This window comes from Colobus angolensis, unplaced genomic scaffold, assembly GCF_000951035.1.
Source record: "Colobus angolensis palliatus isolate OR3802 unplaced genomic scaffold, Cang.pa_1.0 Scaffold42, whole genome shotgun sequence".
In the NCBI taxonomy this organism is placed as follows: Eukaryota; Metazoa; Chordata; class Mammalia; order Primates; family Cercopithecidae; genus Colobus; species Colobus angolensis.
Genome location: NW_012117599.1, coordinates 260,176 through 281,896, shown reverse-complemented (window position 1 = coordinate 281,896; position 21,721 = coordinate 260,176). Strand labels below are relative to the sequence as shown.

Sequence of the window (21,721 nt, the reverse complement as noted above, 5' to 3'; positions counted from 1 at the left end):
CGCCGTGCTTCCACCTTCCCCGGAGCCGCTGTGTGACCTTGCGCGCGTCCGCTCCCTCTCTGGGTCGCGGAGCTCTGTCTGTGAAATGAGGGGGAACTGGACGTCGTTCTCCAAGGTTCTTCCCAGTTCCCAAAGCCGATTGAGCGTGCTCGGCGAAGAGGAGCGGGAACTGGCACGCATCGCCTTTGCGGCACGTGCGACCCCCGGGGTCGTTTGATGTCGGCGTGGGTTTGTCCTCCCGCGTACTGCTTATCTCTAGGAAACGCTCGGTGATTGACTTTGCATTTTCTGTTTGCTCAATTTTACTGGAAGTCCACAATCCAGCGTTTGTAGTTTCGAAATCCGAAGACCCCTGAAGCCCGAATATGTATATTTTAAAACTCATGTAGCGGCAGTCTTTAACCTGAAGTCATTTGACAGAAGATCTGACTTGAACATTCTTTTGTCCATGTTTTCTCCGTCCTCTCCTTTGGTTTTTTTTGTTTTGTTTTTGAGACAGTCTTATTCTGTTTCCCCGGCTGGAGTGCAGTGGCGCGATCTCCGCTCACTGCAACCTCCATCTCCCGGGTTCAAGCGATTCTCCTGCCTCAGCCTCCTGAGTAGCTGGGACTACAGGCGCCCGCCACCACGTCTGGCTAATTTTTGTATTATTAGTAGAGACGAGGTTTCACCATGTTCTTCATGCTGACCTCGAACTCCTGACCTCATGATCCATCCCCCTCGGCCTCCCAAAGTGCTGGGATTACAGGCGTGAGCCACCGCGCCCGGCCGTCTCCTCCTTTTTCAAGGCCCTGTTCAAATAGCTCCTAGCTGTTGTAGCTTTCCTTCATTTTCCTCACCTTATCTTCTCAGTGTCTTCATGAGGTATGTACTGCTATTCCCATTTTACAGATGAGGGAGTTAAGGCACATAGATTCAGAAACTTGCTTAAGGTTAGGCTAGGTGGACATCAGGTTTTTGCATCCATATCACCTGACTCCAAAGCCTGTTTTTTGTTTTTGGTAACAGCTTCCTTGTTGATACATAATTCACATACCCTACAATGAATCCATTTGAAGTGTACATTTCAGTGGTTTTTAGTATATCACCAGAGCAATGCAGCCATTATAACCACTACAAAAAGAAAACCTGTGCCTTTTAGCTGTCACTTCCCAGCTTCCCATTGGCCTCCAGCTCAACCACTGATGTACTTTCCCTCCCTCTGTAGCAAGACTTTACTGTATGAATACCGCATTTTGTTTATCTGCTCATCAGTTGAACATTTGGATTGTTTCCACCTTTTGGCTCTTAGGCCTATTTTGCTAGAAACATTTGTGTGCAGTGTTTTTGCAAGTATATTTTTATTTCTGTTGGGCATATACTTAGGATTGTAATTGCTAGGTCATATGGAAGCGATGTTTAATGTTTCTTTTTTAACTCCCTTCTGTCGCCTTGGCTGGAGTGCAGTGGCACGATCATGGCTCACTACCGCCTCCATCTCCTGGGCTTAATCCATCCTCCCACTTCTGCCACCCGAGTAGTTGGGACTACAGGTGCATGCCACCATGCCCGGCTAGTTTTTCTTTGTTTTTTGTAGAGTGGGTCTCACTGTGTTGCCAAGGCTGGTCTCTAACTCCTGGGGACAGGCAATCCTCCCGCCTCGGCCTCCCAAAGTGCTGGGATTATAGGTGTGAGCCACCATGCTGAAACATATGTTTCGGTGTCAAGGAACTGCCAAACTGTTTTCCAAAGCTGCACCATTTTACATTCCCACCAGCAGTATATGAGGCTTCCAATTTCTCTACTTCCTTGCCAGCACTTAATGTCTGTCTTTTTGACTATAACCATCTTAGTGGACGTGGGGTTTATTTTTTAATTTTGTATTTTTGTTTTTTCGTTTTTTTTTTGAGACAGGTTCTTGCCCTATTACCCAGGTAGAAGTGCAGTGGCACAGTTGCAGCTCACTGCAGCCTCAACCTTCTGGGCTCAGGTGACCCTCCCACTTCAGCCTCCTGAGTAGGTGGAACTACAGGTGTGTGCCATTATGCCTGGCTAATTAAAAAAAAAAAAATTTGTAGAGACAGGGTCTCTCACAATGTTAACCAGGCTGGTTTTGAACTCCTGGGCTCAAGCAGTCCTCCTGCCTCAGTCTCCCAAAGTGCTGAGATTACAGGTATGAACCTCCATACCTGGCCATCCCAGTGGATGTGAAGTGGTATCAGTTTGTGGTTTTGATTTACATTTCCCTTATGAATAAAAAGCATATTATCATGTGCTAATGGCCATGTGTGTGTGTATATGTATATATATATATATTTTTTTTGAGAAATAGCTATTCAAATATTTTGCCCACTTTTATATTGGGTTGTCTTTTTTATTGTTGAATTGTAGGTATTCTTTATGTTTTATAGGTACAAGACCCTTATATCAGATATATGATTTGCAAAATTTTTGTCCCATTCTGTGTTGTCTTTTCACTTTCTTGACAGTATTTTTGAAGCCACAAATTTTAAATTTTGATGAAGTCTCATTTATCTGTTTTTTTTTCTTTTTGTTGCTGTGCTTTTAGTGTCTCATGTAAGAAGCCATTGCAGAATCCAAGGTCATGATGATTTACCTCTATGTTTTCTTCTAAGTTTCATCGTTTTAGCTTTACCTACAAGTCTTTGGTCCATTATGAATTTGTTTTTATATATGGTGTGAGGTAGGGTGCCAACTTCATTCTTTTACGTGTTGATATGCAGTTGTCCCAGCACCACTTGTTGAAAACATGATTCTTTCTTCTTTGAATGATCTTGACACCCTTGTCAAAAATCACTTGCCCATACATGCGGTGTCAGAGCCTGTTCTGGAGTACCACACTGTGTGAGGGGGTGCACAGTACAGTCAGCCTGGTGCTGCAGAGGTTCCAGAGGAAAAGGGGGGAACATTGTAGAATTGGGGAGGCTTCACTAAGAGATGGTGTTTCAGACAAACAGAGAACCTTACAGAGACACAGAAGAATGCGAGAGCACGGTAGGTTCAAGACCGACAACGAGTCTGGCATGGCCAGAGGGAAGGTAGAGGAGAGAAAGGTGGGGTAGCAGGCTGGTGTGGAAGCTTGGGGCCATGTGGCAGGCCTGTAGGCCATGCTGAGGAGCTTTGACTTTGTTCTAAAGGTAGTAGGGAGCCAGAGAAGAATCTGTCAGAGAAAAGCCATGAAGCAGAGGGGGAGAGATTGAAAGTAGGAAGCCTGCTAGGAAACTTGTTACTCTGTGGCTGAGTGGTGATGAGGCTTGAGCAAAGAAGGGGCGTTGACGCCACAGGAAAAGGTACAGCTGGCAGGTGGATTGATTTTTGAGGAGACTGAAGGGCTTGGTAACTGGCTGGATGTGAGGGTGAAGGGAGAAGATGAGGTATGATGTCAGCTACTTGACCAGTTGCCCTGGAGCCCAGAAATTACTTATTCCCTTGTCTTGGTTCTTTATTCTATAGATATATTTTGTGGGTGTTACTGTTTAAAATGTTCCTTTTCATGTAGAAAATGTATCTTAATTTTTTTTTTTCTCCAATTTGCAGGTCGTTTGCTGGCGAGGCAGCATTGCCTAAGCACCTCACCAGCAGCTTCCATTTCGGCGTGGATGACTGCTCTGAGCAATGGTGAGATTCATTAGTGCTACCACCTTTTCTCATAAGATGTACTGTCGGAGTCGTTTGTATAGTTTTTAAAAATAGAAGTAATCACTTGCTTTTTTCTTTTCTCTCTTTTTCATTTTTTAGCCTGGTTGGTCTTACTGCAATCATCGCATTCTTCATGATACAAATACATAGGGTCTGAAGAGTATTTTCAGATTTCTTATGATTGCAATTGTTATAGTTCAAGGCTTTACAAAATAGTAACTAAATAACGATTACGGGGTAGTTTCTGTGTATTAGGCTTAGAGCAGGGACAGTGAAGAGTTGAATTTTCAGTTTACCAATGGTTATGTTAGTTGCAAATTGAACCCTTCATTGTCCCTGCCTTCTCCAACATAGTTATAAGCACAATTTTGATTGACTGTCTGGTCAGCGTGTTTATTATTAAGTTTGTGTATATATGTATAGCCGAGTTAGGTAGAATTCTATCATTACATTTTCTTTTCTTTTTCCTACAACAATTTCCTTGGTATCTACTACAGTATTTTTCTAAATGCTGCAATAGATTGGTCAGACAGATGGCAATAATTTTCTAAAATCTCTCAAACACATCACTGATCGGCTGGTTTGATTTAATAGATGAGATTTCAATTAGGGGGAAGAAGTTCATCATAGTGAAAACTGTAAATGTGGAAACAGAACCCTTCTTGAGGTCAGACTATGTGTTTTTTTTTCTTTTTGAGATGGAGTCTTGCTCTGTTGCCCGTAGCTTGACCTTGGCTCACTGCAACCTCCGCCTCCTGGGTTCAAGTGATTCTCCTGCCTCAGCCACTCGAGTAACTGGGACTACAGGCGTGTGCCACCACACCCAGCTAATTTTTGTATTTTTAGTAGAGATGGGGTTTCACCGTGTTGGCCAGGCTGGTCTCGAACTCCTGACCTCACGTGAGCCACCCGCCTGGGCCTCCCAGAGGACTCAGCCTGTCTTTGACTTGACCCACAGGAGGGTGCTTTTTGGGCTCGGCCCGTTTTGGATTCCAGGGCAATTGTTTCCTAAGATGGGGACTTCATGGTCTGAAATTAATAATAATTCAGAGAATAAGAACAAAACCCAAACTGATAATTGATCATTGATGGGTAATCTATAACTGAGTAATTTAGCATAAGCTGATGCCACCTCCTGTTTTCAAAATTATAACACATTTTAAACAAAGTCAATTGTAGTAACAGTGTATTTTAAGTGACTGTTTCTCGATTCTAAAGTCAATTTCTTTCTGCTTTTGACAGTTGGACCTTTTAAGGTACACTATTAGCTGGGGAAGTATTTCAGGCTTTCAGAAAAAGTTAAAGAATTCTACATTTGTTAGTAATGATTTTAGACTTTTTGAAGTATGTCAGAGATTGCAGTACTAAACAGTACAAGATTAAATATCTTATTTAATATTAATATAAATAACAATATTAAATAAGATATTTTGTTGAAAATTAAAGAGCTGGCCAGGAGCGATGGCTCATGGTTGTAACCCCAGCACTTTGGGAGGCCGAGGCAGGTGGATCGTGAGGTCAAGAGTTCAAGACCAGACTGGCCAACATGGTGAAACCCCATCTCTACTAAAAATACAAAAATTAGCCGGGTATGGTGGCGGGTGCTTGTAATCCCAGCTACTCGGGAGGCTGAGGCAGGAGAATTGCTTGAACTTGGGAGGTGGAGGTTGTGGTGAGCTGACATTGTGCCACTTCACTGCAGCCTGGGTGACAAGAGCAGAACTCAGTCTCAAAAAAAAAGACAATTAAGGAGCATACAAGAAAAGCTAAAGCTAAAGTGTGTGCTGCATGATGGAGTTTAGAATGATGAAGTCCTGAGTTTAACAATGAAAAGCCAGTATGTCCTATCTACTGTTCATTGACTAGTTCATTAAGTGCTAGGAGGGAACTCCGTGTGTCATCTCTCTGCCTCTGTGCAGTGAGTAACTCATCTGGAATTAGAATTAGTGTTTAAATCCCAGCTGCTAACTAGTCTTGTGACTTTTGGCAGGTCCCTAACCTCATAGGCCTAAGTTTATTTTGTAAAATGAAAAGATTGGATTAAATAATCTAATTTAATTAGATCATTTAAATTAATTAAGAGGAATAATCTCCTTTTAATTAGATATTTAAATGATTTTAAGGATCATCTAATTTAATTAAAAGGAGATTATTCCTTTAGTTTTTAGTGTGTCTATGCAATGGAGATATTTCGATAGCCTACTGTACCATTTAATACTACTTGTTATTGCCACGTAAGATCATTGCTGGTGTATGGCCCTCTGTGGCCATAAAGCATCTGTTACCGCCTTCTTCATGACTTCACACAGACTTGAAAATAGCTGTTGTTGTCACTGTTTGGTTTTCTTTTTTTAAGCCAAGTATTCTTAAATAACCTTTTTTTTTTTTCTCAAGGGTTGTTTTAATTCCCTTCTTCTCTTGGAGTCACTAGTTTCTCTATTGAAATGCAAAGCTTAAGGGTGTGTGCACTGTTTTTGTTAGCAGTGTTCCCATTTCTTCACATGCACCAATTCTCAACTCCCCCCTTCCTCACAGGACTTTACCCTCCATGAATTGATTAGATGCTGCCTCTAAGACATGGATGTTTAAAAACTTTTTAAGTAATATGTGCGCTTGATGATAACAATTCCAAAAAATAACAAAAAAAGCAAGTCCCTCATACCCAGTTTTAAATGTATTAGATTTCTTCCCCAGAGGCAACCGTTGTTTCCAGGTTTTCTTACCTACTTCTGGGTTAGTCTGTGAAATGCATTCACACCCGCTGCTTGTTTTTTAGCAGGTAGAGTAGGATGGTGTACGTGCTCTCTGCACCTTGCTGTTCTCACCTGGCCAGTTGCAGGTCCTTCCACAGCAGTGTGTTGCTGGCTGCGTACGGCAGAGGGCGCCATTTGCCCAGGTAGACTGCTCACCTAGGCTAGCCAGTGCAGTGCTGAAACCCCGGGATGGACAAATCTGCTTCGTTCTTTACCCAGCTGCACCCATTGTGCGGAGGAACTATAACTTTCCCAACTAGGCTGGGCTTTTAGGTTGTTGCTGGTCAAAAGTTTTGTTTTGTTTTTAAAACAAAGACTGTCCTAAAAATCTGATTCTTAAAAGTTCAGGATTGTAGTGACTTGTTTTTGTTAGTAATGATTATTTGATGCTAGCAGTGTGTTTCCGCATCAAAGTTTAACCCCTCTGCCCACAGGCTGTTTGTCATCGCTGGGAACCAGAGACACCCATCGCTACGCCAGCCTGAGCCACGCACTGCAGACCCAATGCTGTGTTTCTTCTCCCAGTCACCTGATGGGCCAGCAGTACAGACCGTATAGTTTCTTCACTAAATGTATGTAGAATGGCCACAAACTTCCTGTTTCTTGAAACAGGAAAAGAATTTCTTGTATCTGAATTTTTCTTCTTTTTTACGTGAATTAAGATTTTAGTGATTAGTTTACAATGTACTGTTAAAATGAAAATGTTCCTTGATGTACGTCCTAGAATTATCTCAAATGCTACCAATTGTATTTTGGGGAGTATTAGTTTGCTTTAGTCCCCTTGTTTGGGGCACCTGAGGCCTGAAGGATATTGAATCATGGCCCATATCTCTTTCTGACTTAGATGCACACCAAGAATATACTCCTGTTTTCATTTGTGCCTTAGTTGGGGAGACAGGACATCTAAATGGAAAAAGTTAATTTTAAGGAGATACTGTTCACTAACACTGCTCTTATTTGTGATAGCATTTAAGAGTCTAATCTGACCTGTCAGGGAATAAATGGAGATTGAATTTAAACTCCGCATTAGCAGATTAAAAGAAATTAGGATTGGCCAGGTGCGGTGGCTCACACCTGTAATCCCAGCACTTTGCGAGGCCGAGGCGGGTGGATCACTAGGTCGGGAGATCGAGACCATCCTGGCTAACACAGTGAAACCTCATCCCTACTAAAAATACAAAAACAAAATTGGCTGGGTGTGGTGGCAGGCACTTGTAGTCCCAGGTAGTCCCCGCTACTCGGGAGGCTGAGGCAGAAGAATGGCGTGAACCCGGGAGGAGGAGTTTGCAGTGAACCAAGATTGCGCCACTGCACTCCAGCCTGGGTGACTGAGTGCGAGTCTGTCTCCAAAAAAAAAAAAAAGAAAGAAATTAGGATTATAAAGGCAATTCATGATTAGTTTAGAATATTTGGTAAATACAGAAGAAAAAAAAAGATAATCACCTGTATTCCTACTATGAAATACTGAGTTTGCTGGTTTTTTTTTTTTCTTTTTGGAGACGGAGTCTTGCTCTGTCACCAGGTCAGAGTACAGTGGTGCAATCTCGGCTCACCACAACCTCTGCCTCCCCGGCTCCAGCGATTCTCCTGCCTCAGCCTCCCAAGTAGCTGGGACTACAGGCGCGTGCCACCACGCCCAGCTAATAATTGTATTTTTAGTAGAGACAGGGTTTCACCATGTTGGCCAGGATGGTCTCTATCTCTTGACCTCGTGATCCGCCTGCGTCAGCCTCCCAAAGTGCTGGGATTACAGGCGTGAGCTGCTGCGCCTGGCCTGCTGCTTTTTTTAATGTAGTTATATATTGCATTTTTCCATGGACTTTTGCAATGCAACGATATGACCGTAGAGTATTTCATTGTATTGATACAGCTCACTTTAATTTGGAAGTCTCCTGGTCACGAGGTCATTTGTGTAGCAACAACACAGAAAAGACTTGGTGGAGGATTAAGCAACATAGGCTTAGTTGAACCTGTAGATTCCAGTACAGAGAAGGGAGAGATGGACAGAGTTGCGGCCGTTAGTCTCTCCACTTGGTATGCATAGCCCCAGTTTTTTCTAAGAGGTGACTTTGTGCTTTAGTGGGTATATCAGATTTACAAGCCTTGGGAATTTTTATTTATTTATTTATTTATTTTTATTTTTTTTGAGATGGAGTCTTGCTTCTGTCACCCAGGCTGGAATGCAGTGGTGTGATCTTGGCTCATTGCAACCTCCACCTCCTGGGTTCAAGTGATTCTCCAGCCTCAGCCTCCCGAGTCACTGGGACTATAGGCGCATGCCACCACGCCTGGCTAATTTTTTGTATTTTTAGTGGAGACAGGGTTTCACCGTGTTAGCCAGGATGGTCTCGATCTCCTGACCTTGTGATCCACCCGCCTTGGCCTCCCAAAGTGCTGGAATTACAGGTATGAGCTCCTGCATCCAGCCGGGAATTTTTATTTTTTAATAGCCTTTTCCCTGTTCTAAAAAACCTTGTTCTAGAGGTGGCCTTACCCTCCGAGACCTCATCCTTCACAGTTGTCCCACCCCTGCCTCGGACTCTCTTCATTCACAGTGTTCTTCCTCAGTGATGTGACTTGGTACTTTTTTTTTTTTTTTTTTTTTTTTTGAGACAGAGTCTCGCTCTGTCCCCCTGGCTGGAGGGCAGTGGCGCGATCTCGGCTCACTGCAAGCTCTGCCTTCCAGGTTCACGCCATTCTCCCGCCTCAGCCTCCTGAGTAGCTGGGACTACAGGCGCCAACCACCATGCCCGGCTAATTTTTTGTATTTTCGGTAGAGCGCCGTGTTAGCCAGGATGGTCTCGATCTCCTGACCTCGTGATTCGCCTGTCTGGACCTCCCAAAGTGCTGGGATTACAGGCGTGAGCCACTGCACCCAGCCCAACTCAGTACTTTTGTGGGTTTATGGCTCCAAGTCATAGTAAGATTTGCTTCATTGGGGACAACACAGTTGAAACTAGCATGGGGCGAGTTTTCACTGTTTCAGTAGGAAATAGTCTTTGATTTCTGAATCTCCAAGAAATAGAAGGACACACTTTTTCAAAAATGATTTCCTATGAGTATTGAATCTTGTAAACCTATCTCTTTTCTGTAGAGGATCCACTGTTTAAATCCCTTTGATTCAAATTGGCAATCTGTGTTACTTAGCACGATTAAGAGGGAAATAACTCAGTGTATAAGATTAGACACTACAGTGGATTTATGCATATGTGTGTATATATATATATATATAAAAGACATGAGGCCGGGTGCAGTGACTCACGTCTGTAATCCCAGCACTTTGGGAGGCTGAGGTGGACGGGTCACCCGGGATCAGGAGTTCGAGAGCAGTCTGACCAACAGGGTGAAACCCCGTCTCTACTAAAAATATAAAATTAGCTGGACGTGGTGGCGGGCACCTGTAATCCCAGCTACGTGGGAGGCTGAGGCAGGAGAATCTCTTGAACCCGTGAGGCGTAAGTTGCAGTGAGCTGAGATTGTGCCACTGCACTCCAGCCTGGACGACTAGAGTGATACTCCGTTTCAAAAAAAAAACATGAACTTAATCTTTTATAACTATAATAGTAATAAGTGTATGTATTAACCTAACTGCACCCTTATGGAAAAATGACAGAAATAATTGAAATAATAGTAGATGTATTCTAACTAGCCTTTCAGGTTATTTAGAATCTTAGACCTGATGTGAAAATAGTAAAATTTCTATTAAAAGAACTTAATTCACCTTGCAGCCATTTATGTTGATGAATAATATTTAAGAATATGGGAAAAGACTGACAATGCAATATTAAATTAAAAAACAGGATACAAATGTGCATATGGTATAATTTTGCTTAAATATATATTATGTATGCATGTGTAAAGAAAAAGGCAGAATACACATTCTTATCTAATAGTGGTAATGGGATTATGATTATTTTTGCGTTCTGTATTTTCCAGATTTTAAAAAGTAACTATTTTATAATTTGAAAAAGGATTAAAACCATTTCTAATAGCATAGTGGCATTCAAAGATTGACTAATGACTTTGCTGTCTTTTTCAAATGTAGTTAAATATTTTATTTTCCTCTTACTATATATATGAAAGAGCTAAACTCTTAATTTAGTCTTTTTACATTTTTGTCTCAATGTCAAGTTCTTTTTAAAATTGAGTCTCTTTTCATCTTCATGAGTGATTTATGAGTTCTGATTCTAAGTGAAAGAAAAACTCTGTGATTGATTGGCCTCTTAGTATGCCTCCATTACAAGTGAACTTTCAAGTTTTCCATGGCATTTATAAGTAGCACCGTTTTTTAGCACTTATGGAGAAAAATCAGATTGTTAGTGAGAGTTTGGCTGGAGGTTGGTACTTTTATTTTGAGCCTGTGGTCTTTTACAGTGAATTAGAGTCAGGTTCAAGTGGAGCCGAATCCTTTGTTCTGATCAGGGTTGTCCACAACAACGTGCGATGTGGACTCTCACTTCCCTGAGCCTCACTGACGAAGGCCAGCTGTGATGCATGTGTGTGTTTTTGAAAAACTGGATGCTCTACAGATACAGAGCATTTAAAAGTATCATGAACCTAAAACATTTTTCTCTTTTCGTGTTATCTACCTAGAGGATCAACGTAAGACCTTGCAGGAAGCAAGTAGGTAGACGTTTTAAACTCTGAGCATTCGTAAGAGAATGAAGGTACTCATTTGTCTTCTAGAATTTGTTTAGTATTTCAGGTGTATGGATATAAATGTATCTTAGTTTTTTTACTATGACAACATTTTGTGGTTCTGATTCTTTATTAAAGAAATTGGTAATGGAACCATTCTTTTTTTGAAGGCAGGGTCCCACTCTGTCCCCAAGGCTGGAGTGCAGTGGCATGATTGTAGTAATCTCAAACTCCTGGGGTCAAGTGACCCTCCCACCTCAGCCTCCCTGGTAGCTGGGACCGTGGGCACATGCCACCACACCTGGCTCATATTTGAAGTTTTAGTAGAGATGGAGTTTCACTATGTTGTCCAGTCTGGTCTCAAACTCTGGGCTCAAGTGAGCCCCCTTGCCTCGGTCTCCCACAGTTTTGGGATGACAGGAATGAGCCATTGTACTTGGCCACCAGTTGATTTTATAATCATAGATTGTGTTCCAGATTTAGGGGTTCAGATGGAAATGTTGATTCTTGTTTGGACTAGAAAACTTATACTTAGGAAGGATAGTTATTAGTTATCTTAGTGGTCATAGTGGAGGGCAAGAGGACAGGGAAGACGTCTATATCATGGTTGATAAAATGTCAGGGAAACGAACCTATTGTAAGCCACTGAGATTTGAATGCTGGCTTTTAAGCAGTCAGAGGGAAAAATAAAATATTTAGTGAGAGTTTTGTGGAGGAAAGTGATAGAATTGTCTCTTCTTGGGCTTTCCAAATGTAACCATCTTGATGTGTGCAAAGAATGATTTAATTTTGCTTTCATTACCTCAGTGATGCATGGGTAAAGCCATAAGCAGACCTCCATTTCTCTTATGATTCAATAGGAGAGCATAGACCATTGCTTGAAAACTGCAGAATTATAAAAAGAAACCCTGTTTTGTTACAGTGACTGCAGATGAGCTGTGGAAAGGCGCTTTAGCAGAGACTGGTGCTGGATCAAGAAAAGGAAGAGGCAAAAGAACTAAAAAGAAGAGAAGGAAGGATCTGAACAGGGGTCAGATCATTGGTGAAGGTAAACTTATTTATAAAAATAGCTAAAGTGCTTTTTAAGTTTCTTACCCCAGATTTTATAGATATTTTACAAACTAGAAGCATCAAAACATTTCTCATGAAGGGCACTACGATCTATGGTTTTAGAATTCAACCAGTTGACTTACTCATTGCCCCAGGATTCTGGGAGAGGAAAATCCCATACAAATGGATTTATTCATTCAGCAAGCATTAAATGTCCCTATGTGTCAACTCCTGTAACAGTGCCTGCCCTCAAAGAGGTGGTAATTAGTGGTAAAATAAAGACTAAATGGAGAGTTGGCGAATCTTCCCTGCGAAGGGAAGACAGTAAATGTTTTTGGCTTTGTGAGTTACATAGTCTGTTTTGCAGCTGCTCAGCTCTGCCGTTGTAGCACAGAAACAGCCACAGACAACACGCAGTGGAACAGGCATCGCCATGTTCCAGTATAACTTCATGTACAAAAACAAGTCACGAGCTGAGTTGGCCTGTGGGCCTCAGTTTGTTGACACCTAGAACACATGATTGTTGATACTCATGCTTTTGGAAGAGTGAAAACAGTGTAGTGTACTTCAGTCAGCCCGTCTGGTACTGTGCTTGCTGCCAAACCATCTTTGACAGTCATGGATAAAGAAACACCTGGCACCACACTTCCAGCATCGATGTCGACCTGGATGTGTTTCGTTATTATAGCTTATTTTTTTAACACTTTTTTTTAAATTATAAGGATCATGTATGTATACTGTCAGTAAAAAATGTAAAGATTACAGAGAAACATGAAGCCCCCCTGGATGCTGCTTCTACCTTCTTCAATCCTATTGTCTCCCTCAGGAAACCACCGGCCTCATATTGGTGTGTTTCCTTCAGTTTTTTAATACCTAAATGCCTAAAAAGGTATTTATTAAATGTTAGTTATTTATACATAAATACCCAAAAAGGTTAATGCAAAAGGTATTATGTATTAAGTTTTTATTAATTTATACATAAATACCTAAAAATAAATAGGTATGCGGCTGGGCGCGGTGGCTCAAGCCTGTAATCCCAGCACTGTGTGAGGCCGAGACGGGTGGATCACGAGGTCAGGAGATCGAGACCATCCTGGCTAACACGGTGAAACCCCGTCTCTACTAAAAAATACAAAAAAACTAGCTGGGCGAGGTGGCGGGCGCCTGTAGTCCCAGCTACTCGGGAGGCTGAGGCAGGAGAATGGCGTAAACCCAGGAGGTGGAGCTTGCAGTGAGCTGAGATCCGGCCACTGCACTCCAGCCTGGGCGACAGAGCGAGACTCCGTCTCAAAAAAAAAAATAAAAAAAAATAAAAAATAAATAGGTATCTTCTTTTTAAAAAAAATTTAGATTATATCACATGATACATGCTGTCTTACAGTTTACTTTTTTCACTCAATTATAGGTCTTGGAAATCATTCCACATCAGAACCTAGAGAGATACCTTGTTCTTTTGATTTAGTGCAGAGTGTTTCCTCTGCTGGAGACTCTGTGGTTCATTTAACCAGTCCATAATTGCTGGACATTTGGATGACTTGCCTTTCTTCTCTTTGCAAATAATGTTTCAGTGGACGTCCCTGTCCAAGCATCCATATGCCTTGTACCTATATGTGAGTGTTTCTCCAGGTAATACCATGAAGTATGTTTAAAATTTTGATTGTGCCAAGTGGCCTACCACGTTAATAATGTTAGCTTAAGCTCCAGTGAACAGTGTGTCATCATTATCTGTACATGCATTGCCTGACATTTTAATACTTGAATACTTTAAAAAATTATTTATATTTTTAAACCTTCAGGGCGTTACGGTTTTCTGTGGCCTGGTCTGAATGTCCCTCTTCTGAAAAATGGAGCAGTGCAGACCATTGCCCAAAGAAACCAGGACGAGCAGAAGAAGGTGGAGGCTGACATGATCCAGCAGAGAGAAGAGTGGGACCGAAGGAAGAAGATAAAAGTTAAACACGAGCGAGGATGGAGTGGAAACTCCTGGGGAGGCGTCAGTCTTGGCCCCCCTGACCCTGGCCCCAATGGAGGTAGCAGACTCCTGGTTTTGTTTGCCTTTGTGACAGAGAGTACTTGTAGTTTAGAATTTCCTTGAAATGGTGTTATTACTTGTCTGTTCATACTGCCTTTTTCCAAAAAAGATTTGCGCATCTTGGAAATAACGTATCACGTTAATATCCCAACTGTATTTTGTGGAATGCAGAAGTATTCCACTAACAGGATAGAAAGCACTGGGTTCCTGGTGTTTATCGTAGACCTTCTCAGACCCTTAAATGTGGGGATGTGCACTGTGGACCTGCAGGAGCTGCCTGTGGGATACACTGTTTCCAAAACACAGGTGGCCGCAGGGGCGCCAGTGGAGCAGTGTGGCTTGGGAATGCCGTTTCTGTCCTAGAAATCAGGAAAGCAGATAGTTGTCATGTTCACCCTGTAAAAGCACACATGAAGCAAGAATGGAAAATACTTAGGCCAAATTTGAAAACAAAGTTTCCCTCTGTCCTAAATACTGGATGCAGTAAATATCATCCAAGAGATGTGTTCTTGTCAATGAGTGGGAGAAGAAGAAATAGGTAAGAGTTTCGCTGCTTTCTTAAGAAGTTTGGCTTAAAGAGGAGGGGAGAGATTGAAACGGAGAGATTCCAAGGACCATGCTTAGAACTGATCAGAATGCTTCAGTCAGGAGGATGAAGGTATGGGAGGGAGAGAACAAAATCCGTGAACCAAGTCCCTGACGACGGCCCAGATCCGGAGTCTGGAGAAATGGCTTCACTTGTTCGCAGAAGGAAGGGCAGGGCACAGGATCAGGTGAGCGCTTGGGGTTGTAGTGGAAAGGTAGTGGGGGTGTTACGTGGTGTGGCCACAGCTGGTCTGTAAGGAAGAGGTGGAATCATTTGCGGAGAGTGAGGTGGGACATGGATGAATTTGGCCTCCAGATTGTTTCGTTATGAAAAGGTAGAATATCTGAAACTGGCTTCAAAATTATCCAACGCAGTGAGAGTTGAGCAGAGTTTAGAGGAAGGAGGATTGGCTGTGAGTTGATGCGTGTTGAAGCTGACTCATGTATACGTAAAGCTTTCTGCTGTTCTATGTTTGTCTGATTGAAATTGCCTGTGATAAAAATATTTAAAAAATAAACGAATGTAGAGAGTCTCTGAAACGGCTGCGGTGGGGAACGGAGAGAGACCTAATCGAAAGTACATAAAGGGCCAGCTGGCAGCAGGGAGGACTTGGTGGAATTGGAGTCCATGGATTTTTAGCGGGCCCTGTGTATGCATACTTTGACTTCTTTCCAGCAGCACCTAGCAGGTCAGGAATGGCCAGAGAGCTGCATGGATTCAGGCCTGGCTAGTGTGGTGGAGAGAGCAAAGGGTGAAGGGGTTGAGGGCATCACAAGGTCTGGTGGAAATGATGGACTGTGGTGTCTTGGTCGAGGGAGAGAGGCCGCGAAGATGGAGGAAAGCAGAAGGGAGAGCAGGGATCCAGGGTCTGGAGGGGCCAGGAACTGATGAGGGGGAGTTGGACGGGGAGGAGGATGCAGGTGGGGAGATCAGTGACTGAGTTATGAACTTACTGGTGGAGTGGTCTCTAGTGATGAGGGGCGACTGGGGCGTGGCCTTGAGAGTGGGACCAAAAGATCTGAGATTCTTTCTCCCTTAAAGGTCTGTGATGGTGCCTGTGTTGAAAATGCTTTCCTGTTAGTTGTGTACACACAATTCGTCTGTATCCTTGTTTCTTTTCTCCCTACAGAAACATACGAGGATTTTGATACCAGGATACTTGAGGTAGGCATGCAGAGTTAAATACCTGGTTAAGCCTTTGGAGAGGTTGGGGTGGGTGGGGCAGGGACAGGGAAAGAGGAATTTTAAGGGAAGGCCTTGGATGCATGACTATTTCTGACACACAGATGATCTGGGTAAGGAAATTATGCAACGTTAATTTCAGTTACTTGACACTGGCTCTTCTGACTACTACCCTCTTTCTGGGGGGCTACCATTGAGGTCTCATGTTAGGGTGGTATTGTGAACTACAGAATTTGAAGATAAGGTTTAAATTTTCTCCTTCCTAAGGCTAAAGTAGCTTTGGGAGTCTATGTTTGAATATAAACCAGCTGTATCTAGCACTCTGTGCGGGAAGCTGGGATTGCGGGGAGCCCTGGGCAGGGTGGAAAGCCTAGAGTTGTGGTGCATGTCTGGTTCTTGATGGGGAAATGGTCTCTGGGTTGCTCACGGGCCCTTGAAACTGAAGCCTGTGTCAGGTAAGCTATTGTTACTCTCCGGAGCATTCTCTAAAATAGTCATCTTCCCTTTGAGCTGGCACTGAACGCTCAGTGTTAAATACTATGTGGAATAGTCATTTATTGAGTGTGTGATTGAGCCTCTGATTATCTGTATTGTTTCCTCAATATCAATTGCATTGTAGGATTTAAAATGTTAACACATATTATGTCTTTGGTATTCCCACTTACAGCTTTTGGAAGTTAATCTCTTTGAAGAATTCGTATATATGTGGGTGATTTTCTATAAGATCCATGGAGGTGGATTCAAGCTCCCTTTTCTTTTAACCCCGTTTTATGGTATAAGAGACAGCTATGCACCAGAGAGTCAGCTGCCACCTAAGCAGTTTAGTTAACAGTTCAGTAGTTCCTGGCCTTTTTTGTGGGGGACGGAGTCTGGCTCTTGTCACCCAGGCTGGAGTGCAGTGGCACGATCTCAGCTCACTGCAAGCTCCACCTCCCGGGTTCACACCATTCTTCTGCCTCAGCCTCCCAAGCAGCTGGGACTACAGGCTCCCGCCACCACGCCTGGCTAATTTTTTTTGTTTTTTTTTTTTTTTGAGATGGAGTCTCGCTCTGTCGCCCAGGCTGGAGTGCAGTGGCCGGATCTCAGCTCACTGCAAGCTCCACCTCCCGGGTTTATACCATTCTCCTGCCTCAGCCTCCCGGGTAGCTGGGACTACAGGCGCCCGCCACCTCGCCCTGCTAGTTTTTTTGTGATTTTTAGTAGAGACGGGGTTTCACCGTGTTAGCCAGCATGGTCTCGATCTCCTGACCTCGTGATCCGCCCGTCTCGGCCTCCCAAAGTGCTGGGATTACAGGCTTGAGCCACCGCGCCCCGCCAGTTTTTTGTGTTTTTAGTAGAGACGGGGTTTCACCGTGTTAGCCAGGATGTTCTCTATCTCCTAACTTAGCGATCCGCCCGCCTCAGCCTCCCAAAGTGCTGGGATTACAAGTGTGAGCCACCGCGCCCGGCTGTTCCTGGCCTTTTAAATACACAGAAAAAAATACATGGAATAAGCAGGTATTTCCAAATATGGTAATCCTTAGCATAGACGCCAGTCCTGTGCTGGTTATGTCTATACACTGCACATCATAATTTCTAAGGTGTATATTTTCCTCACATTTTATCATCTCTGACATTGGAATGCATCTTACAATCAGTGATAAATTACATCAAAGTTTGATAGCAACTTTTTTCTTTCTTGTGATACATTCATTGAGGTAGGGTATATGGAGATATGTAATGTCAAATAGCCTTAAAGGTTTTCTCAGTTGAAGCTTCTCATAAGCCCGTGAAATGAAGAGAAAGTCTCGTTTCTGTTTTCTTCCTGAAACAGGCCAGGAGGAGGTTCCATCTGGAGAAAGGCTGCTGCTTGTGCTCAGGAGCTGGAGGATGGTGCGCCTGTGTCTGTGTGCGCCTGTTCACCGTGTATGCCTGCAAGGAAGGCGGCTTCCTCCATTTCCCTCTTTCAGATTTTCTTAATGTGCAATATTTATGAGACATTTTGCCTTTTAGGTAAGAAATGTTTTCAATATGACAGCGAAAGAGGGAAGAAAGAAATCGGTCCGTGTCCTGGTGGCTGTGGGGAACGGAAAAGGAGCTGCAGGTGAATGGGGAGTGGTGGCCTCACAGTGGCAGTGGTGGGCAGGGACGGGCGTGACACGTAGGGACAGGCGTGGCACGGGGCCGTGCTGTGGAGCCCATGGGCTCATGCTGCTGGCCAGGCTTTTTCTGCTGATTAAACCTTTTAGTGGTTTCAGTTCACAAAGCTTGTGGTAAGCCCATGACTTCCCCTAGAAAAGAGAGAATAGACTGTACTATACTTGCCTTTTCCTCTGAGGAAAAGGAATATTATAAAAGGCTGAAGACATTATTTTATTATGTATAATAGTGGAAAATTAGGGAGAAAAACACTAAATGTTCGATAGGGTCATGAATATAAAAACAGTGTAGCCATACATTGTAATATTCTGTATCCGTTAAAGAATCATGGGAAATTACTTATAATGCTAAGTTGAAAAAACACAAAAGCTTTATATAAGAGCATCAAATCCTAGTTTTGTTTTTTTTTTTTTTTAAGTATATTTATGTGCCAAGAAAAGACTGGAAAACTAGACGCTGTCAGGGTTAATAGTGTTTACTCCAGTTAGTAGGTTTGCTGATTTAAATTTTCTCCTATGTATAGTTACCATAGTGGACGCTTGCTTTTGAAATGTATTCGTGTCTTTTGAAGGAAAGGAACACAGGAAAGTGGCCTAGTTAGCCCATACTGAAGTAATGCATGTATATAGTATGTGGCCAAAGGAAAGCAAGCCTTACAGCTACTTTTGTAATTTTCCTAAATTTTATGTTCATATTATTATCACATATCTTTAAAAAATTTGACACAAAGGAATCACATTATAGCCATCATTTTGCACCTTGATTTTCTTACATAGTATTATATTCAGAGATATTAATACTCAGATTAGCGTAAACATTCTCCTTGATTCTTTGCACTGTTTGCAAAGTGTTCCATTGTCCATGGATAAGTTTTGTAACCTTTTCCCTGTTGCTGAATATTTATGTTGTTTCCAGAGTTTTACTAATTATAAAAAACAGTGTGGTTCACGTATATGTAATTTGTTTTACTGCTGCAAGTATATCCATAGGGGAAGCTTCTTGCGGTGAAATTGCCGCCCCCAGGTTAGACGTATTTTAAGTGCTGATAAGTATTGCTAGATTGCCTCCCCACAGAAGGTTACATCAGTGCCTGCGTTCCTCTACACCATCCCACCCTCGCCGGCTTCGGGTGTCATCAGACCTTACTGATGGTCAGTATGATCTGTGAACCAAATCTCTCAGTTTTCACTTTTATTTTTTAAACTGAGAGCTTGAACAGCCTTTTACATGTGTATTGGCTGTTGTTACTTCCTTTTTGAGATCTGTTGGTTTATGTGCTTTGCTCATTTTTCTATTGGGTGGTTATTATTTTCCTTATTGAATGGTATAAGCTCTTCGTGAGTTAAGGACATTAGCCCTTTGTCAGTCAGATATTTTGACTTAGGTTTTAATTTTTTTCCACACAGAAGTTTTAAGCTCTGTGGCAAATTTATCAGTCTTATATCACTACTGGGTTGTAAATATTAGTTACCACTTCGGGTTTGTGTCTTGCTTAGAAAGCCTCATTTGAAGATTGTAAGTGTTAGTAAGTTTCCCCGTATTTTCCTCTAGGACTCCATGCTTTAGTTTGTTTTGTTTAAACTAGGAACTGGCATTCGCAGCCTCTTTTGTCCCAGGGCTCAGAGGTCCCATGTGTCTTATGGAGCAGTATTGTTTTATGTTATTTTCCCATGTGTAATTTAAAAACAAAACACGTTGTTCAAAACAAAATACAGTGGCAGCAAATAATGGCAGTATCTCTGTAACTGCTGGTAAATTCTGTTTCATAGTGAAGTGTTCATAAACTAAAGAGTCAGTAATTTGGTTTCCTGGTTAATTAAAATCTGAATTCCATTTGAAGTTCCATTGAAATCATGGTTTTACTCTCTAGCAGTGGATGTTTTTTCCCACCCTTTCTGATATTTTTTCCTTCCTGAGACAGGGTCTTGCTGTGTCACCCAGCATGGAGTGCAGTCGCACCATCACGGCTCACTGCACTCTCAACCTTCTGAGCTCAAGTGATCCCGCGAGCTCAGCCTCTTGAGTAGCAAGGATTACAGGCACCTACCACTATGCCTGGCTAATTTTTGTATTTTTGGTAGAGACGGGGTCTCACTATGTTGCCCAGGCTCATTGTGAACTCCTGAGCTCAAGCAATCTGTCCATCTTGGCCTCCCAAAGTGCTGGGGTTATAGGCGTGAACCACCGCACCCGGCCCCTTTCTGATTATTTTAATCTATCTTTAAATGTCCAAAGTGATTTGCCTAATTAATTTAGAACATATTTAGTTTTTTAAAAATTGAGTGTATTTTATCTAGCTGTTTTTAAAAGGCGGCATCTAACCTTGGATTTTATAAATACATCTAAATTTGTTATTTCCAGGATGCTTCAAAACAGACCTCATGCTTTGTTATTGTTAGTTTTTTTGTTCTGGTTTTGTTTTGAGACAGGGTATTGCTCTATCTGGAGTGCAGTGGCACAGTCATAGCTCACTGTACCCTCAAACTCCTAAACTCAAGTAATTCTCCCACCTCATCCTCCTGAGTATTTGGGACCACAGTCACGCACCAACATGCCTGGCAAATTTTTAAAATTTTGTTTTTAATAGAGACAGAGCATTGCTGTGTTGCTCAGGCTGGTCTCAAACTCCTGGGCTCAAGCGATCGTCCCACCTCAGGCTCCTAAAGTGCTGAGATTACGGATGTGAGTCATCACACCAGCCTGTTACTAGTTTTGTATAGCAAGTCTTTTGTGGGTGGTAGAAAGATGAAGTGCTATGAAATATTGTAGGAGCAGAAACCTGACATGTGGCGAAAACCACGTGGGCCAAATTTCTGTCTCTTTTCTTACTTTTGCTTTTTTGTTTAAAGGTTTTGCTCTTGGGAAAGCCACTGATCGGACGGACGCTTTCAGGAAAGTATGTGCATTTTTTTCCTTTGTTGACACTCAGTAAAAGATTAGTAAATTATGTGCTGGACACAGTGGGAACCACAAAGCAATAATAATTTGTCCCAGAACCTTCCCATGAGGCTTGCTGTCAAGGGTTAATTAGCTCGTAAAAATCAGTTTCAGAAGTACTTATATTCCTTTGCACCATTGTTTTAAATCAGATTTTTAATTGCCTAGCCAAGTTATGAGACAACTGTGAAAGTTTGAACACTGACAGAATGTTTGAAGATACTAAGGAATTGTTAATTTTTTTTTTTTTTTTTTTTTTGAGACGTTGCCTCACTGTTGTCGCCCAGGCTGGGGTGCAATGGTGTGATCTCAGCTCACTGCAACTTCCGCCTCCTGAGTTCAGGCGATTCTCCTGCCTCAACCTCCCAAGTAGCTGGGATTACAGGTGCCCACCACCAGGCCTGGCTAATTTTTGTATTTTTGGTAGAGATGGGATTTCTCCATGTTGGTCAGACTGGTCTCGAACTCCTGACCTCGAGTGATTGACCTGCCTCGGCCTCCCAAAGTGCTGGGATTATAGATGTGAGCCACCACGCCTAGCCAGGAATTATTGTTAATTTTTTTAGGGGTGATAGTGATATTGTGGTTAAGAGTTTTAAAAAATAAGTCTTTATATTTTAGAAGTATATACCAACCTTTTTGCATAAGTGAATTTTTAGTAATGAAACATTTTTTTTTTTTTTTTGAGACGGAGTCTGGCTCTGTCACCCGGGCTGGAGTGCAGTGGCCGGATCTCAGCTCACTGCAAGCTCCGCCTCCCGGGTT

The 21,721-nt window shown here is 42.5% G+C and overlaps 1 protein-coding gene across 2 annotated transcripts in view; it reads left to right on the top strand.

Moving 5' to 3' along the window:
• MRPS5 (mitochondrial ribosomal protein S5) overlaps positions 1 to 21,721 on the top strand; it is a 68,820-nt gene that overhangs the window by 29,536 nt on the left and 17,563 nt on the right. The window contains exons 1-8 of one of the 2 annotated variants that reach the window (XM_011956487.1): positions 583 to 615; positions 3,538 to 3,618; positions 6,827 to 6,964; positions 11,953 to 12,078; positions 13,877 to 14,110; positions 15,828 to 15,862; positions 17,873 to 17,963; positions 20,869 to 20,915. In XM_011956487.1, coding sequence (XP_011811877.1) covers positions 3,600 to 3,618; positions 6,827 to 6,964; positions 11,953 to 12,078; positions 13,877 to 14,110; positions 15,828 to 15,862; positions 17,873 to 17,963; positions 20,869 to 20,915 — 690 coding nt within the window. In that variant the 5' untranslated portion in view covers positions 583 to 615; positions 3,538 to 3,599. Of the gene's footprint in view, positions 1 to 582; positions 616 to 3,537; positions 3,619 to 6,826; positions 6,965 to 11,952; positions 12,079 to 13,876; positions 14,111 to 15,827; positions 15,863 to 17,872; positions 17,964 to 20,868; positions 20,916 to 21,721 lie in introns of those variants that run through there. The other variant, XM_011956488.1, reaches the window with a different exon arrangement.